The sequence below is a fragment of the Formica exsecta genome, unplaced genomic scaffold (assembly GCF_003651465.1).
Source record: "Formica exsecta isolate Colony F162 unplaced genomic scaffold, ASM365146v1 scaffold80, whole genome shotgun sequence".
Classification (NCBI taxonomy): Eukaryota; Metazoa; Arthropoda; class Insecta; order Hymenoptera; family Formicidae; genus Formica; species Formica exsecta.
In genome coordinates, this window is record NW_021853570.1 from 311951 (window position 1) to 332199 (window position 20249).

Genomic DNA, 20249 nt, shown 5'->3' on the forward strand with positions numbered 1-20249 from the left:
AGTATATATATATATATATATTACTGAAAGAGAAAAAAAATTTCTCTCCTCCGTCTGTAATGCAATATGTCCAACAAATTCGCTGCGCAAGAAAATACTGACTAATAATAATTCCCCATTAATTAAATACGTATGCGTATAATGCTGGTTACTTATGAAATACAAACGCGCGCGGGTGTACATACGCGTTCCTATATATACGCGATAGAAACGTGTATTCATTCGGTCAGTAGCCACTGCGAGAAACCTGCCAACGTGACTATAATAAACGATCGCTTCCTTCTGCACGATGCCGTCGCGTCATTTCGTGCTCGCGCGGAGCAACCAGGGACTTCCGTCGATCGCAATCGTCACGCGACGCGTTTATTTTATATATATACAGAGAGTAAAAAATAATTTTAAAGCTCTCACAACGCCAGATTTTTTCACCCGATTCAAACAATTGCTGCACTTACGCTGCGTTAAACGCGTAAGAAATTTTTCAAGAGGGATTATCTAAGATATGCCTATTTTAGAAGGTTTTATTTAAAGGCCCAGTCTACTCTAGCAGTATGAAAAATTGATGATATTTAAGAACTTTTTTTTAAGAATATTAGAAATTAATTTTTTTGACGTTTTATCTAATTTTAAAATGGCACTACTTTGTTATTTTTCAATTTTTTACATATTTTTTTATCAATAGAAACATATATATAAAACGCTAAAAAGATCAATTTTTATAATATTCTTCAAAAAAAAAAATTCCTAAAAGATAGAGTAAACTGGGCCCTTAAAAACGCTATTAAAAGTTTTGGTTAGATAGACTTCTCATCTACATCAGAGCATCTACGAGTTGATACACAAGCGGCGCGCCAAAAAAAAAAAAAAAAAAAATCATTTGCGCATACACAAATACACATACACACACGCATGACGAGCTTGCTTTAATAGAACACCGCAGTGTACGCGATGAGCGCGTATACGAGAGATGCGCGATAGCAGGACCTGCACTTCACGGCTCGTTCCCATCGGTGCCAAGGTTGCATCGTACCCGTGTACAACATTAGCTGCACTGGAGTAGCGAGAGAGGCCTCGAGAGGAGGCCTGCGTGTGGAACTCGCGTGATGCTTACGCTCGAAGCTTATCGCGTGCTACACACACACATACACACATTGCGAATACACAGGTGTCTGTATTTGCGTACGCCTATATGTATGCGTGTATAATATGCACACATCACGTTGTAATGTGCGTATGTAACGCACAAGCGAACGTAGAGATGACGACGACGACGACGACTAAGTAAGCGCAGGATTTACAGAGAGAAAGAGAGAGAGAGAGAGAGAAAGAGAAAGATAGAGAAGCAAGTGCAATTCTCTATGAATCGCGCCTATCTATATGTATCATCTCGCGCAAGCCGTTGCCTGGAGTCTCGTGCGCGAAATTAGCAATGGATTTACGTGGAAAACGATGAGAAATCCAACACATTGAGGATCGAAAGAAAAAGAAATTCAATTTGTATTAGCTTCTTATTTATATCTTTTGAAATATTTCTTGATATAATATGTAATAATTTCTTTAATTATAAGATTCACATAATATTAATTTTACGATAAAGTGGCATATATAATATAGCGTGCTGTATCAATGATAACCGCGATGCATGCCTTTATCAACCGGACGCATTCATTAATATAATATAATATTCGTCATATATAATATATATATATACAAGCGCGCATTAATTTTTATACAAATTAATGTACGCATATTGCCTTTTAATGAGATCGTGAGAACGAAACTATGCGTCGTTATATTATCTAATAAATATCTAATTATGCATCAAATATATATATCACATATCACGACTCTCGGTGGAATATTTGCAAATTCCAAGAGCCACGGAATATAATATATTTTCGTTTAACCCAATCACGCGCATTATCCTTAAAGCAATATACGCGATTATCTCTTCAGAATATTTAAATAAGTGATAAAGAGAGATAAACGCACCGCGCGATAACGCAACGCATACGCGCGTACGAATTATATCAAAATACGCGTCGATTCTAGGACAATACTCTGCACTAGGATTGCACAAGACTTAAGACAAGAAAATATTCGTAAAAATATTCGTAAAAATATTATATTTGTATTGAATATTTTTGGGAACTTAAATCTTGTCTTGGTCTTGAGTGAAGTCGAATTTCGAGGCAAAACTAAACAATATCATGACTTGTCTTGACATCTCGTGCAACCCTATTTTGTACTAGAATCGTTCAAGATTGTGACCGCGATGCGATCATCTTCGCGTACGCGACAACCATATTGAAAGTATGCCACGCGTGGGCGGACACGGTGACGCCGTTCGCGTCGCGACAAATAGTGGACGCGCGTCATACGATCTCGCGAGATATCCGATCGCGTATCAATACAGATGCAATTTGCATCGTCGGTCCTCTGAACCTGATGCCTGATGCAATCTGCGACAGATCAATAGTAATCGTCGGCTAATTTGTAGCGTTCTCAAGGTAACGACACATTTCCGAGAGACAAACGTATAATCTATCGTAAATCGTTGAGACTCGTTATCGATGAAACGAAACGAGAGATAGTGGTCTGAAAACCCAATCTTTTGACCAAATTTCTGAATTTCTATAAAAATTATTTTTAAAACAAACACTAAAAATACTAGAAAAAAGAAACTAATCATCTATATCTTTAATAAAAAATGTCATATACGATATTAAAAAAAAAAAAAGCCTAGTTTGTATAAAACATCTATTTTTATAAGATCTATATGAATATTTTATTTTATTATTCAATTTAAGCAAGAGCTGGATCAGCTACTCAAAAGTTAATAAATCTAATCCATTTCGAGATTCATAAATTTGACATTGCGCAGAAAGGACATTTTTAGCCTTTTAAGATATAAAATTAATAATTAATTTATAATTTAATCTCAAAATCGTAAATATTATCTTATATCGAACTAAAACTTTTTTATAGTTTCTGTATCACGAAAATTTTGTAACGACTATACACAAAAATTCATGAAAATAAAAATTTTACTTCTACAGGGCAAATATCTACTTTTATATTTTTTCATATTTTACTTTTAAAATGTAAAAATATAAAATTAAAAAATTTTATATTTTAAAAGGCTAAAAGTATGCTTTTGCGCAATGTGAAATTCATGAATTTCGAAATGTATTAGATTTATCAACTTTTGATGTAGCTGATCCGTCCAGTTTCTCCTTAACGCGATGTGTCGATATATGTATATCCCGTGATTGATCGACGTTTCGATCCACGACGAGACGGCAAACGGATTGCGGTTTTTTTATCTCATACATACATGCGAGAACCTACCTGGTGCATAGCACGATAACGAAGGAACGCGCGGCGCGTCTTATCGCGATAACTCGAACGCAACCTTGCGAAACAATTTTATGCCAATTGCTGTTCGCATTTAAGACGCATGGCTATCACAGCATGATCGATCGCGATTACAATTGAATATAAAAGAGTTTCCAAGTTATCTTATTCCGAGATTTGATCAGGTTAATAAAATCGAGTAAAGAAATAATTGAATAATATAATAATAAACGTGAAAAAATGGTAACATTATACGATATCTCCACGAGATTTTTTTTTACAACGCATATAAAGTTCTATCAGTATTTGGAGCAGAGTGTCCAGATAGAGAGCTATCATCAGGGAGCGTAATGTGTCCAATGAAATTTGTTCTGTTGACTTGGTCAGTTTTAAACCACGGTATCAATTTATTTTTCTCGAAAACGCATCGATCATCGGTCCCGCGCTCTATCATCGTGTTCATATTTTTGCGGAAAGTTCCCGTGTATTCGTGTGTGCAATTGGTACGACGAGAAGGAGAGATTGCGCGTGTTACGGTGCAATAGGAACACACGCGAGATAAGGCTGCGAAAACGCCGCTCGTAAATCGCGTCCATGGGCGCTGATAACGAGGCGCATTCGCACGACCTTCCTCCGATGCTCGGGCTTTAAAGCCCGCTCTAAGGCCGCTTTTAGAGCCGGCGACTGATAACGAGCTCGCGCGCGCGCGTTCTCGCTCGCTCGCTCGCTCGCCGCCGCAAATTGCGCCATTCACGTCTCAATAGCCGACCTTCACCCCGTACATTTAGCATCTACGTACGATATGTATATGCGTCGGAGTCGCGTATCGGTCGCCTCGCTGCTCGGAACTATCGCGACGAACTCGGGTATGACTCATTTCGTTCGAGCTCGTCGCAACAAATACGCGTGATGCGTTATAGTGATTTCGGAGCAGCGTACTGTACAAGGTGTAACAAAAAGTTGAAAACAAACAGCATATTCATCGGTAAAAAATAAAGGGTTTTTCTTATACAAAGTCATGCCTTACGGGCTTTCGTTTCCAAGACACAGGGCGTAAAGGTTTTTCGAAAGAAAAAATTGTATACTCACATATTTAGATATGTAAAATATTCATAAAAACGGAATCAATAAAAATCCTGAGAATTCCAGGTTTTCCATGTTTTTCCAGGAAATAAACATCTTGTATATTTATATTGTATTAATACAATTTTTAAAAAAGGAACACGCTGCCTGCCCTTTCAAACGAGAATCTTCCTGTAGTGGAAGAAAGGCTTGTGAGAAAGGTATGGCTATTTAATTTGAATTTTTACGCGAGTCTTTTTTCATGGCTCGCTCGCGCAACAGGAAGTACGCAGAATTGTTACACGAATATCGTTGGTTTCACGGCCATCGCGGTGAAAAATAACATTTTAACTACGAGCTTGTGATGGAATAAAATTGAACCTTGAGAATCCTGCTAATCGACCGTCTAGCACCGCCACGCTAATTATCATCGTAGGATAGTCCATCTCGTTTACACACTTTTAAATTCTAATTCACAACGCTGTACTTGGTGATAGTAACACGGGCGTTCATTAACGCAACCACGATATATATATCGCCCGCAGAGACTGCACCTCATTTCGGGGGAGGAAGGGAGGGAGGGAGAGGAGTCTCCCTTTAATATATTTAATATCCCTATTATAAAGTTCATTATATAGAATTATATATGGTCGAAATAGCACTATACTTTACACTTTCTTCATCATAGAAATATTATTTTCATTCGTATTCAGAGCGCGAATAATCGCTCGAGGAGTTCAATCGCATTCGCAATTCATAAACCGCTAATAAAGCACGGTATATTTATAGATCTAAATCATGCATTCGCGAAAAAAACATATGACTGAATCATCAAACTTCAGCGATCTAATTGTTGATAATCTCATCAATATTTGATTACTTCTAATGAGCGCGGGTTATCGTATAAGAATGTATAGCATTATACGCGTAAAATTGATTAATTAGATTCATATATGATCAAGTTTTCTTTATTTAAAACACGGACTTACGAGAAAATCTATACCTTGACTTTCCTGCCCTGATTTCTTTCGATATGATTCATTTGCTAATCTTAATTAAAAATAAAGATTTTTCTCTCTCTTTCTTTCTCTTTTTCTTTAATAACCCAATCATATATAATTATAACATATTATAATATATTAAAAAAATAATATATTATATTCATTATACGTATATATTATATATTATAATTATATAATTACGTAATATATTTATCATAAGAGAGAAAATGCTCTTTCACAAGGTACTGATACTTCAATAAGTAATTCACTAAGATAAATAGTGACGAAATATTATATACAACACAAGACATATTCACATACATATTATTTTTAATCACTGAATGCGAGAATGCAAGTGAGATACTCAAAGACTTAATGATTATCTATAAATACCTCATGAAAAATGCGCCTGCAAATAAGTAAATTAGCGATATGTTTATTAAATTAGACGGAAATATTATTTTCTCGTGATCCGTAAAGTTAATCGCACCGTGATCTATCGCGCAACGAAATTACGAGCAAGAATGTTGACGTTTATAATACGTACAATTGTTGCCGCCACGTGCCCAGTGCTGGGCCTGAGTCCCCTGGATGATGGCCGTCACCGACATCATCGGTTTCTCCTTCTTCATCATCTTGCCCGGCTGCTTGCCCGCTCTACTTTCACTCGTCACCGTGAACCGATTTATCTCGTCGGCTTTTTATCTTTCACGCACGCACACCCCCCCGAGGCACGCCACCCCGCGTTTTTTTTCTCTCCTCGCGTTCTTCTTTTTTTTCTTTTTTTCTTACTTTTCGTTTCTTTTCAAACAGATCTCCCCTCGTCCCCTCGTCCTCACCGCGTCATCTCGCAAAAGTCCTTCCTTCCACCTTGTCCTTCCTTCCTTCCCCTCGCTTGAGCTAAATTCCTTCTTTTGGTATCGATTTGGTATGGTTGCTCACTGCACTTCTTTGGTTCGTTCGTGATCGATCGCGCGACCGGTTACTTAACTATTCTACAGCAGAAAGAAGAGTGGTTTGGAGGAGAGCAGAAAGGGATATTGACTGACGGGACGGACGGACGGGACAGACGTGTAAACCGATAAAAATCCTTCATCGAATCGTACAGCGACCTTGAATCCCACGTCATTCTTACTGATGAGTAGCTCATATTCTTTTCTAGCCGAGAGCTTGAAGCAACAAGCAACGCACTAAGTCACGTTAGCGATTATGGTTCCGAACCTTTACATTCCTTTTTATCTCGATAAACCAACATTACATTTCTTATATTATAAGAATCTATTTAATCCAAGTTATATATACACGTTTAATTGTCTAAGCCTCTAAGAAAATGGATAATGAAAAAGAAAAATAAATGACAAAAATCGCCTGGAAAGAAAAATGTTACATCTTAACAAAAAAATCATTAATCTGGAAACATTTAAAATATATTTTACAACGCATTTACCAAAGCTTATTATTATGAATGCGCATAGCAAATTATTTTTTTCACGTCCACCGATCATGAATATGCATGGCATTATGATAGTATATCGCGATTTCTTTTACATTGACTGAATTGATTTAATAATAATTCCGATTTTGAATGCGCAGCGTTATCTTCTCGATTTTATCATCAATCAAACAAGTTCGACCATTATATTTATTATGACGCAGTTTCGTACAGATTAATCGCGAAACTCAATTGCGAAACGTAAAATCGCGGTAGATGTATCTTCCGTAAACACGTTATTCCCCTTTCGGATCTCTTATATCGAGTTTATTTTTAAAACGAATAATCCAGTTTTTTCCCGGTATGGACACACAATGTACACAATGTACACAATGTATGCAATGTACACAACCGACAAGGTTAAGACTTTGAGACACGATTAATTAGCGATTACGATATGGATTGCAGTTTCGGATATACAATAAAACAAGGATTCGAGAAACATGGCTTTTAAGTGTGCCAAGGCATGACGCGTGCAATTAGTCACGGGTGTAAGCAGGCGCTTTAATTTTTATCGTGGCCCGGATTGCAAAACAACCGAGCGTGGCCGCCACGTCTCGAGACTCTCAGAGGGGAAGTCGTTGTCCTTTCTCCGTCGTTCGTCAAATTATCTTGTCACCGAAGAATAGATCGGACGAATCGGGAGAACCGAAGGAGACGCTCCGGCATTACTCGCGACCAATTGAATTGGATTGATTTGCGCAGCTGTTTGATCGCTCGAAACACGTTTGAATATATTTCTATTTCGAATCGCGGCTAAAATCTGGCTCCGCCAGTCGAACGTACTCCCGTTGTACTCGAGTTATACTTAAAAAATTAGGGTATCTACTCAAATCTTGTAAAACAATTCTCTGAAAATTCCCTGATCTTTCATGTATTTTTGTTCAAAATTCGAGGTAAAGAGAATATTTTAAAAAATGTAATTTGTGCAACTTTCTGAGATAATTTTTTTTATTCTATGCGTTTTCTACACTGTTTGAAAATTTGTTTTCTTATTAATAAATATGCCTGTTAAAATTTTTGTGCTAAATATTTAATTCATTCATGTGTTAATTTCGAGCAAAATTAATTAATAAATACATTCTCTGAGTCCGAATAAAATTCCATAAAAATTCCCTAATTTTTCTAGGTACGAAAGAAATCTCTGAGAATTCTAGATTTTCCAGATAGTTGACACCTCGTGACATATTTGATTATTCGACACGTGTGAGATGACTGGGAGAAGCTCGGGGACCAGATCGAAAGTCTGTCGGCGCAGACAGACACATATCTTACGCTTTTTGCGCCGTTTAAGAAGCCTAAGGGGAGAAAATCACCCGAAGGAGAGACGTCTCGCGAGGTTGCCGCCGGTTGGAGAACCGACCAGAAGAGTATACGAGTGGGTGAACGCGCGGGCGCGACCCTCGGGGATCCCGCACGGGATATCGGGAGCAGACGCGAAGACAAATGTGCCTGATCTACTCGGGCACAAGAAAAAAGTAGTCGTCCGAGAAATTCGCAAAAAGAGCGCGCGTCGTGTCGCTGACTCTCATCGTCGTGAAGAAGAAATGTCTTATACCTCGCTTTCCTTCGGAGAAATAATGCGGATATGGAACTCGGCATAAATCCCGCTATTTCCATAATTTATTTTGCTGTTTCGTCGCGAAAGAAAAAAAAACAAAGACGGACAAAGATAAATGCCGTTGTAAAAGAAAAAAAAACACAAAGATGGACAAAGATAAATACATCCCACGTAAAAGCCAAGGAGTTTAAGAACGTTTACGCGATGATACTTTTTTCTAAAATACACGCCCGGTCCGTTATCTGATCTTAAAGATCCAATTTTGCGTGGAGATCGAAACGAGGATGATTAAAATAAAATAATAGAAACGTTATATATATACAAGATGCGGAGAACTCGATGTTAAGTAATCGAGCGACGTTAACACTCCTCCGAGGTCGCGTCACAAGATTATTATAAAAAGGCGTCGGTGATCTGGTTCTCTCCAGACAGCTAAAAGCGCACTTCTTCTCAACGAGAGGCTCTAAAAATATTTATCGCCGACTTTTATGCAGTTTCCTCTCGCGCGTACTCGCCGCGTCGCGATCTCGAAATAACAGAGCCGCGGTGGCGGCTGTCCTCTCGATCTCTTACACGCATGCGCTCAGCGACCTTGACCACACGCACGCAGGAAATGCGATTGCCTTGTCTCGCCATCGACGTCGATTCACTCTCTCGAGGGGGATAGAGAGGCGCGATCACTTACGTAATGCACAAGCAATTACACGAAATGCACATGCACGGAGATGTCACGTGTATGTATATGTGTATGAGTATGCGTCTCTGTTGTTGCACTTGTCGCGCGGCAGGGTTGTCGGACGTGTCAATTGGCTACCTCTGGCATTAGTTAGCTAGACAGTCAATCGAGAAACAAAATTGGAACGAGCCCATAATTTGTACATTTATCCTTCCAAATAGCTTTCACCAAGTTTGCATTCTCGATCACTCAACTGACAATTTCGTCGCATTATCTACACTGTAAAAAAATTGATTGAAACTTCAGACAAAGTGTCTGCAGCTTTTTTGCAGACACACTGTCTAAATTTTCACACACTTCAATTTTCAAACTCTTCTGAACTTTGAGAAAAACCACTCTGATGATTAAGACAGATTGCCTGAAATTTTTTCAGACACCCAGATGTGAAAATTCAGACAAAAATGTGTCTGAATTTTTAGAAAATTTTTTACAATATACCCAAAAATCCGAGAGATTTAATATTTTTTTTTATTTTAACGTGCATTAAATTCAACGAGAGATTCCTCAACTAGACCGAGACATTTATATATTAATTTTTTTCAAATTAAACCGATCCATTCTCTAGCCGGACCTCGAATGTATATTTCAGACATAATTCGTTTCGCGTTCTACCGTTCAGTCGCTTGATTGTTTTCAATCGTGAATCGATCATTCGTGTCGATCGTGGGTGGATGGCGAAATGAGGAACGCTACTCCCGCGACTACTAATCGCTAATGTCGAGGTTGAAGTTCAAGGTTAACGCCAAGACCACGTCTGGCTCACACTCTACATATAGCGGAAAGACAGATCGATATGTACCGGGTGCTATACGAATTCGTGGCCGTGAATTTGTTTGCGATCGCGTGTCATGAATTGGACGACGTAAATCGAACATTCCAACATATTTGACGTAAATGCCAGATCTGGAATTATGTTCTCGTTATGAATCTTTGCCGGATCACAAAATGATGCAAAGTGCGTTGCCCGTGAATAATGATTACGATAAATTTTACATATCTCGTACTTTCTATACAATAATATAATAATATAATTAATTATTTAATGCCCGAGATTCAAGCTCGCCTAAAATATATCTCGTACTTTTTATACAATTTCGAGCATTCGAATGCGCATTTGCCAAAGATAACAGCGGTCGCAAAGCCTAAGAGGAGAAATGAAAAAAAAAGCATCTCGGAATTCTGAAGACGCGAAAATGCTTTTACACGTATGCGACACCACTTGCACGCGCTCTAGCGTCAAATGATACACGCAATAAAATAAAAATAGTCGATGATACACGCCTTTTCGCGTCATAATTCCAAGAGTGACGTATATTATATGCGTTATCAATAGAAGCGATATATCCTCGAAGCCGGCGATAGGCTGACGTAATTAAAAGGCGGGGATGATCGATAACGTTATTATAGAGCGAGCGAACGAGGGACGGTATATCGTCCTGCGAAACGATCGATTGGCACGTTAATTCTGGTATCCTGCACGGGTCAACGACAAAAATATACCGTCGTTATAGAGAAGGAGACTATATTTTATACATGACGCGCGATAGACACACAATCTCTTTCATGTGCCGCCGCCAATGGGATGCAGATTTTGACAGCTCGATTGAATCGCTGCTTCCAACGAATAGCGAGAAAGTTTCTTATTCGAATACAATTAATTAAATTCTTTGTAACGTTTCCAAATATTGAGAAATATATAAATTCAAAATTAAACATTTTATTTTTCTGTTATTTAACCTCTCCTCTCTGAAACATTTTGAATGATTGAACGTTTATAAAACAAATTTGCTCTTCTACAGCGTCAAACATTAAGTTAGTTTCAAAATAAAAAAAAAAGATTTTTATATTTATATCGGAGCAATTCAGATTTCAAACACGCACACAGTTTTGGCGCAGCTTCGCGAAATCGAACCGCGCGAGAATCATGCTTCATTTCCACTTGGCATGTGTTGTTGAACAACTGTCAATGCACAAATCGCCGTGAAAACCAAGTACCACGTTATAATATTGCCGCCGGATAGAACGATGTTCATTGTCCAGGGATCGGAATTTGATTTTCGTGACATAAAACGGATGGAATAGAGTACCTCGCAGCAATTTTTTCTTTGAGAACAGAACAATGCAATTTTCGATTACATTTAAATTTAATTTAACTTGCAACAGGGATATATTTATCACGATAGTTTTTCTTTTTTTCTCGGAAATAGATCTTGATGACGTAATTATCAATTACAGCAGGAGTTCAATTTTTCCTGGGCAAAAAGAACACTACTTACAAATCTTTTTCTCCGAGAAACCGGACGGTAATCAATTAGACGTCGGACTTGGATTTCCGTGACACGATAAAGAATCCATTATTATCAGAGAATACGATTTGTTCTCTGAAAATGGGACGACAAAACCATTATTATTTTTTTTTTATCGCGGTGGGACGATTGCATCCCAACTCGTTTAAATGTACGCAGCTCTAGAGTCGCTCTTACGGATACCGATGCAGCGTCACATATCGCTATAAACGTAAATGTCGTGACATTTGAGGTCATACCGATGTCATGTGAAAACGAAGCTTAACAAACGACGACGGTGGCGGCGGCGGCGGCGGCGGCGGCGAAGGTGAAGGCGCACGATTCGTGCGGCCGGTCCTCGGCTTTGTGTGTGCAACGCGCGCGCTGAATGTCACATCTTTCTGAGCCATTGATTTTCCACAATAAGAGAGACCGCGCGCGGGACAGCTTATTGAATTTTCAACAATTGCAACATGTATAGCCGTTCGGAGAAGACGCGTGCGACAGGCGATAGCGCGCGGCGAGAAATCGTCGGGGCTGGCTGTCATTATGCAGGTTCAAGTATAACACAAGAAACGTACTCACGCGCACACGTACTTGTGACGACACTCGCTGCATAATCGAGAAGCACAAACGGTATTGTTGTACCTAAGCATAGCATTGTATCTCTCTACCGCGCGTACTTTAATAAATTTGGAGCGATGCCGAGATTTTATCTCAGCATTTGTTAATTTGCTCTTAAGCAACGCGATTTTCTTATCTATCGAGGTTGAATTCAAATTGACGTTTTCTTTTTTATTTTAAGAATTAGAGAGTATATACAAGAAAAACGCCGAAAAAAATTATTTGTAAACACTATTAGATTTATTTCAGAAGATTAACTTTGTTCCTCGTACACTGTTGGAAAATTTGGCTTAAATTTAACATATGTCGCATGTCCCAAACGGTGCACACAAATTTTTGTGTATTAATTTAACATAATATGGATATGTTAAATGGTGATACTAATTGTACTATGTTAATATTTCAACACAAAATGTATGCAAACTTCATAGTAATTTAAAATAAATTTTGTGTAAAATCAATATATTTTTAACGATAAAATTATAATTTGGAAAAATGTTAATGACGGTCTGTAGTCACTCTCATTCCTATTGTAGAATAAAATCAACATTTTTATCTGTAAATTTTAACATATAAATCCTGTCACTAATAATATGGAACATATCTATTATGTAAAATTAAAAAATATGCACATTGTGTTATTTTTACACTTTTTTCAGTTGTTTCAATAATTTAACATTTGAGTTTATTTAACACAATAGCAATATGTTAAATTTTCCAACAGTGTAAGATACAGTATTTTATCTCGCTAAAAGATCATTTAACGCGAGTTGGATGATGAGATTAAATTGGTCCATCGGAATCCAATTTATTTCGCACGCGAAGAAATTGTCGAAGATTGAAACAATGTTAAAGCACGCTCGCGAAAACATTTCTGCGTGGAACACGGGATAAAATTTCGCTAAGCACGTGTGTGTGTTCAGTCGCGCGTGATAAACGCCACAATGTACGCGGCTGGCGAGAAACATCACTTGGGTTGCTCGCACGGGTTCAAGTATAGCACGTGATGACACCCGCCAAGATCATCGAGGCGCGCTCGTGACGGATTCGCATTTCTGGTGCCGTTGACAGCGAACAATAGTATCCGTTTATCCAAAGAAACCTGCGTTTTTAGAGAGAAATGAACAATCACGAGAAATGCACGTATGCCGCCATTCTCTCATCCCTCCGAGTGTCTACTCGTGCCCTCCCTCCCCCCTGAAGCTTGTGTTTCCCGGGTCGCCGCTCTATTTTCGCGTCCGTTAAATTTAGTCGCGGAATTATTTTGAGAGAGAGATCACTTCCGCGTGCCCGACATGCCCGCGAAATCGCTCGGTTCGAAAGTTCGCTGTCTCTCGGTTAAAAACCGCGGCGACTCGCACAACCTAGTCGACCCAGGCAAGGCCGCCGTTTATCGATCTCTCTCGCGACGCCGTCGTGAGGGGTATCGGGCGGTCGCCGCCACCGCCACCGCCACCGCCACCGCCACCACCGTTGGCCTGGAATGCCAGCCTTCGCGCGAAGGTCGCGAAAATGCTCCCGAAGGACGACGACGCGGCCCCGACCGGGATGCAGTCTCGGGTTACTGGTGGATCCCGCGCTGGTATGTAAACACACACGAGAGCCAAGCGGCCAGGGAAACCCATTGGCACACTGTGGCCACTTAGCGTTCGCGTTATCGATCGCCGACGAGACACCGCCTCGTGCCTTGATAATCGTACGGAGTAACCCTTTAAACGCAAATCTATACGATTTTCGAGCTCCATCATGGATTTAGGAGAATAAACAGCGAGCCTGATTTAAGAAGGACGGAATGAAAAGTAATGGCGCGGTTCTCTCTCGAATAAATTCGATTGATGAGAATGTACTAAGATCGACGATATATTTTGCTCTGGCCAATTTATGTTTTTACCACACGTAACCTTGGACAGTTTCAGGAATTTTTTTTAGAAAATTCCAATATAAAGTATGAAATTTTGCAAGCAAGGCAAAAAATTCAAATTTTTTAAATGCAATTTTTCTGAAATATATATAAAAAATAGATAAAAAATATATAATATATAATAACGAATTAATAATAAAAATAATATGCAAAAATTAATAAAGATTCAATAAGACAAATCTAATTTAAAAAATTACAAGAGAAAAAAGGAATGCGCACGCGTATTCTAAAAAATATGAACTGCCAAGTGTAAAATTCGAGATTCACTTGTGCCGCCAAGTTTTTTCACGCGCGCGACAGCAAAAGGGTTAACCAACTTGACGAAGCCTTCGCCTTGCATACAAGTCGCGTCGTCAGCGACGAAAATAAGCAACACGAAACGTGCAACGTCCGAGAGCCCGCTCGCTTACAGCTAGCAGCCAGAGAAAGATTTGGCAGCGCGAGAGGAGCCAGCATGGAGTCCACCAGCTCGTGGCACGCAGGCAACAACAAATCCGCGTTCACTGCACCGAGAGAGCGGCGGCCTTCTCAAATTTCGAGAGCGATCGTGCGCGCCCTCCCTCCATACCCCGAAGATGTTAGCCCCGTGCAGGACATCAGCTTCCACATCGTTTGTGCTTCTTCGATATTTTTATACACACATCAGCCATACGTAAACTTTAGTCCCTTTATCTCCCTCCTTTCTCTAATCTCGTGCCAACAACACCTGAAGCCCTGACGAACCCCGTCGCGTTGTCTCGCTGACAATCGTGTTCCCTCGCAACCCGCGAACGCGCAGAACGTGGAAAGTGAAGCGTCGCGAGATACTTGGACGATGCATTCTCTCGTGGAGAGAAAGGGGGAGAGAAAGAAACGGAGAATCCATGACGCGCGACCCGGTCACCACCAGAGCGCGAGCGAAGTCTTGTGAGCGAAAAAAGTGGAAGGAAGAGAGAGAAAGAGACGCAAAATAGTGTAGGAACGCGGGTAAACGGGAGTCAGAGATAGAAAGAGGGAGAGAGAAAGAGAGAGAGAGAGAGAGAGAGAGAGAGGCGAGAGTAAAGTGTAGTTACACACGGTATACGGAGAGAGCGAGCGGCGATATCTCTCGCGCGTACCCGAGCGACCCGATTCACCGACTGACTGACTCAATGACTGACTGACTGACTGACTGACTCGGAGATGCACGGCGCTAAAGGCGACTGAGTGCCAGCCGGCCGGTCTGGCTCTCGTTGCATGTGAGCGTGCAGTCTCGGAACGAGAAGAGGGGCGAGGAGGGGGGAGGGGGAGGCCGGGGCGTAGGACGGTCAGGGGAATAGAGGGGACGCGCGAGAGGAGAGAGACGACGAGGACGACGATGACGACGGGGGGGATGGTGAGGAGGAGTCGGCGAGCGAGAGAACAGACGAGGAGGGGAGAGCGAAAAGGGGAAGGAGTGCAACAAAGTCCCGCCCGGCGGCTAACGCTCCGCTTCCACTTGCACTTTTGTTGCGTTTGATGAGAAGACGAGAAAAAGAGAGAGAGAGAGGACGGTCGGTCATCTCTCGGACAGGTCTCGGCAGCTGCGGGATTTTTATCGATAATTATAATGTCGAGAGAACATCGCGGCTCGATTATCGCGGAAGCTGATTTCGAGCGGCGCGAAACACGATTAAACGAAAAATTCTGGTTAGACGATGGAGAGAGGAGAGAGGGAAGCCTTTACTTTTTTTACGAGCAATTTAATGGAAAATCTTAATGATGAAACGCATGCAGTCCAATTTAAGACGAAGATGTATACGAGAATGTCGCAGAACCACATATGTGCAAAGAATAATTTCTATTATGTAAAACGGTTATCTATCCTCTCATTCTTTATGCAAATTCTCTTCAAAACAATTTTGAAAGCATCGACAGCAGAAGCGAAACTTACTTCGAGTTCCTTTTACTGCCGCATATATGCATACAACTCATTGGATATGAGACCACAGCGAATTTTATCCCGAGCGACAGAAGATTTTGATGACTTATTGGTCACACGACTCTGCGCAAAGATCTCAGCTGACAAAAAAAAGCAAAACAACAAAAATCACAGCCGCCGCGACAAAATTCAATGAAACCTAATTTAATCTTCTCACGCGAGAACCCGCGATGGACTTGCGGGAGAAATTATTCGTTCGCCAGTTGTTGCGAATCGATGAAAACGTTCACCGCGACGACGACGACGATGATGGAAACACAATCTAACTGCTCGAGGTTTCGCCGAGCGAATCTCGTGCCACGCCGATGGATGGAAAAGGACGAAAGGCAGAACGAAATAAAAAGAGAAAGATTACCGGACGATGTGTGCGAGGAAGAGAGAGGGATGGACGAAGCAGCGAGCGGAAAGAAGCCGCCGATAGAGCTTGCGCCGCCACTGTGGAGAGCTTAGGAGTCAAGTTCTAGTGCACGGTCGAAACGGGAGAGTCGACCGCTTCCTCCCCTCCCTCGAACATACCTCCTTCTCCCATCATAACCCTCCTTCCCCCACCACCCAACATCTCGGAGCCGCCACGTCGTGGGTCCGGAGTGGTGGAAACGCTCTGATATGGTGGGGAAAATGACAGGCGGGAGAGTGGAAGGGACAGACGGGCGCGGGAGACTCGCACAGCGCGCTGTGCAATGTCGAGCGTGCGCTCCGAGAGCGTCTCCTCTCATTCTAATTCTCTCTCTCTCTCTCTGTCTCTCTTCCTCTTGCATGGGGATTCTACCAGGTGTGACCGAAATTTGTGCTGCCGCAGAGCGAGAACGTGCGGGTAACAGGGAACCCTGAAGGAACGTACGAATGGAGAAGAGAGAATGTACGCGCAAGCGTATGTACGCGTCACGTGTATGGGCACGCGTGTATGTGCGTGTTTATATGGAAGAATGTTCGATTCGATCGGAGGGAAAAGGAGGGGGAAAGACTGTTTTTCTTTTTTGTTCGACAATACGACGATGTAAATAATAGCTTCGCGAAAGCGCGATTAGACATCGCGAATTATAAGTTTGGCGATCGGTCACAAACCAATGGATTATCGTCCCGATTGAGATCTATCAAGTCGCGTCGGAAAACGGATGCGATAACGTTTACGGATAACTTTAGATATGATTGCGAATAGCTGGATTATTGATGTAAATAGCCGAGGTGGTTTGCATATGAGAAGATCGGTCGATATTGGGTAAACATCGCGGATATGATGAATTCTCGTATGTTTTAATCGACGAATCTCACGATTACATTAAGGATCCAATCTACTCTAGCAGTATAAGAAATTGATGACTTTTAGAAATTATTTTTGAAGAATATTAGAAATTAATTTTTCTGACGTTTTATATTTATTTTTATTCATATTAAACAGTGCGTCAGTATTTTTAAATCTTGAATATTTTGAATTTACAGAGACTCGTATTTACCAAAAAAAAGCTGAATATTCCAGATTTAAAAATACTGACGCATTATTCAAACATCAATAAAAAACATTATTGTAAACTAAATCTTAAATAATCTCTAATTAGTATTCTATACTAATATATTTGTAATCTAAATCGTAACTCTAATCATAAACGTGCTTGAATCCTGTTCGCCGCTCGTGCGTGGTATTTAGATATGCAACGTGTAAGTTATAGGCGATAAATATATACGGGTACCATTCGTACGGCGGACGTGATGCGAAAATTACGGTTGAGGACACAAAAAAAAGTTTCAAGATCATTGCGCGTCGGCCAGTTGTGAAATGCTATTCCATTAGTAGATTATGTTCTGACGTAGGATGCGGGTTCGCTCGGTTCGAACGAGACGTCGGTCTTGGGTATTTTATGTGTACTGACTCGGAATGACTTGGAATAATTGTGCCATTTCATGTAATGGGATTTTTTGCTAAATCTTGCCGTGGAAATAAATCTATATCGAGCCGTAATACGTAATAAGCTCTCCTAGCGTATATATTTTCTTCTTAGATACTCCCACTCGTATTATAAAGGAGAAATTTATAAAAATAACTAATAATTTCTTCTTTATGTAATACACGCGCGCACACACATTGTTCCAGAAATACGGCCATTCATACTAGCCAGACCGAGCATAAATAATACTTCAACGAAAAAAAAAAAAAAGGAAACGTGCATTTGTTTTCGCAAAAAATGATAACAAGCGAAATATCCTTTAACGTGTAAATTCCTCTGCGCTGTTTTTGCTAGCTCGTTTCTTTAAAATCATCTTTAAATTTTTAATAATTTAACATTTTTTTCACAAAGCAGATGATTTTTCTAACAATGATTCGCGCTCTTATGCGTATTTCTTCAGCCGTGTTTATATCCGCCGTTTCCTTTACAATTCCGATGTGTCCGGCCGTTTACGAGAGCCCGAACAAACATTGATAAGGAGCTCGCTCGCATTATTGCTGTTTCGCAATCGCTTGCGAGCAAAATGTTTTGCGAAAAAGAAGAGAAAGAAAAGAGTTGCATCGCAGATGGATCATGGATCCCGCATCCCGATGGCGAGCAACCTGCGTCGCACCTGTTTCGATACCATCGATAGATTCGCCATGGCAACATCCTAGACGCGCCCCTCGTTTCATTCTCGCGAGATCCATTTTAAGAAAGCTTCGTCGAAGTCGCTGCAACGTGCCTGACAGAAACCTGTATTCGCACGTCGGCCGACGAGTTATCTACATATTTACATAAAAAATAGTTCGGCGAATAAACAGTCACGATACGCGGAAAATCGAGATAATACGATAGTTAAACTTTAAGATGCTCGAAACGAAGAAAAACCAAAAAGGAAAGAGTTTATTAATTAAAAATGAAGAGTTCAAGTGTGGGAAGAGTTCATTAATTTAAAATTCTTAAAATTCTTAAAATTCTACGTTAAATTATCTAAATAAACATCTGAAATAATATCCGATTATAAAAGATATTTATGCTAATTATTAATATTATATATCGATATATTTGCAAAAGTCGATTTATCATCGAGAGATACTGACTTTCCCAAAGTAAATAACTTTTTAATAATCAAGTAATAATATTCGTCACGCACAGGTTTTCTGAGATACACTTTTAGAACGTACAAAGAATAAGTGTGTGTGCGTGTGTGTGTTTTATGATACTTTGAAGGCACGTTAGGACACCGTGGTGGAGGGTTGAGGAAGTTCTGTCGGTTTTTGCATCGACGATGGCAGGCCAGTGTGCCTTTGGCCCATATGCCGGCAAACCAACCAACCAGTCGACCAACCACATCATGACACATCTACTATACACGACGGCCATCACGCGAGGAAACGCACATCCCGACATTCAGCCGCCGCCGCCGCCGCCGCCGCCGCCGCCGCCATTTCCCTCCGAAATGGACCACGTTGATCGAATTGGTCATACATTCTCGAAGGAATAAGAAAAATTGCGATTCGTGCAAAATATAGCTTCTTGTGTTAATGATCGCATGCAGTATCGCAACTTTTCTCGAGATAATTTTTTTTTTCTCTGCTTAATGATACGCAGAATAAATCGAATGCCATTTCTCGTCATATCCTCTTTTTTTACAGAAACATCGCAAATAATTCTCAATCAAATAATAAAAAAGAATATCAAAACTAATAACTTAGAATCAAAGGATATATCACGAATTGAGATTTTCTCGGTAACTTCTCCTCGCTACTGACGACGAGTCTAACGGAAAGGTGAGTGATGTAAATAATCTCATCATTTTCTCAACTTCTAAAGCACATAATCTGACAGTGCGGTTCGCCGTTAATCGGCGTGCATGCACGATAAATCGATGTGTGGCGAGAAGGAAGACGGCCGAACATTCCTAACCGATGCGGCGACATCGGCGACGTGTCGTCGCGGATGCCCCCGGGTACTACCGGGGGCCCGACGCAGGCCCATATAAAGAATGCGCGCGCGCGTGCAGGCAGGTAGAAGACGGGAGCCGGCGTTCACGAAGATGAAGGAACGAAGAGACGGAGGACCGAACGGACGCGAACATAAAATGCACGTACGTCGAGACATGTGTGTGTGTGTGTGTGTGTGTGTGTGTGTGTGTGTGTGTGTGTGTGTGTGTGTGTGTGTGTGTGTGTGTGTGTGTGTGTGTGTGTGTGTGTGTGTGTGTGTGTGTGTGTGTGTGTGTGTGTGTGTGTGTGTGTGTGTGTGTGTGTGTGTGTGTGTGTGTGTGTGTGTGTGTGTGTGTGTGTGTGTGTGTGTGTGTGTGTGTGTGTGTGTGTGTGTGTGTGTGTG

General features: G+C 40.7%; 1 protein-coding gene across 26 annotated transcripts in view; it reads right to left on the reverse strand.

The window, feature by feature from the left end:
* Nucleotides 1-20249, reverse strand: part of LOC115244238 (retinoic acid receptor RXR) — a 99059-nt gene that overhangs the window by 49666 nt on the left and 29144 nt on the right. For 3 of the 26 annotated variants that reach the window (XM_029821742.1, XM_029821743.1, XM_029821717.1), the window contains exons 1-2: nt 15096-15260; nt 5968-6415 (exon numbers count right to left, since the gene is read on the reverse strand). The exons of 1 other annotated variant lie outside the window; for it this stretch is intronic. In XM_029821742.1, coding sequence (XP_029677602.1) covers nt 5968-6055 — 88 coding nt within the window. In that variant the 5' untranslated portion in view covers nt 6056-6415; nt 15096-15260. 22 more of the 26 variants (XM_029821725.1, XM_029821736.1, XM_029821721.1 and 19 more) reach the window with 21 other exon arrangements.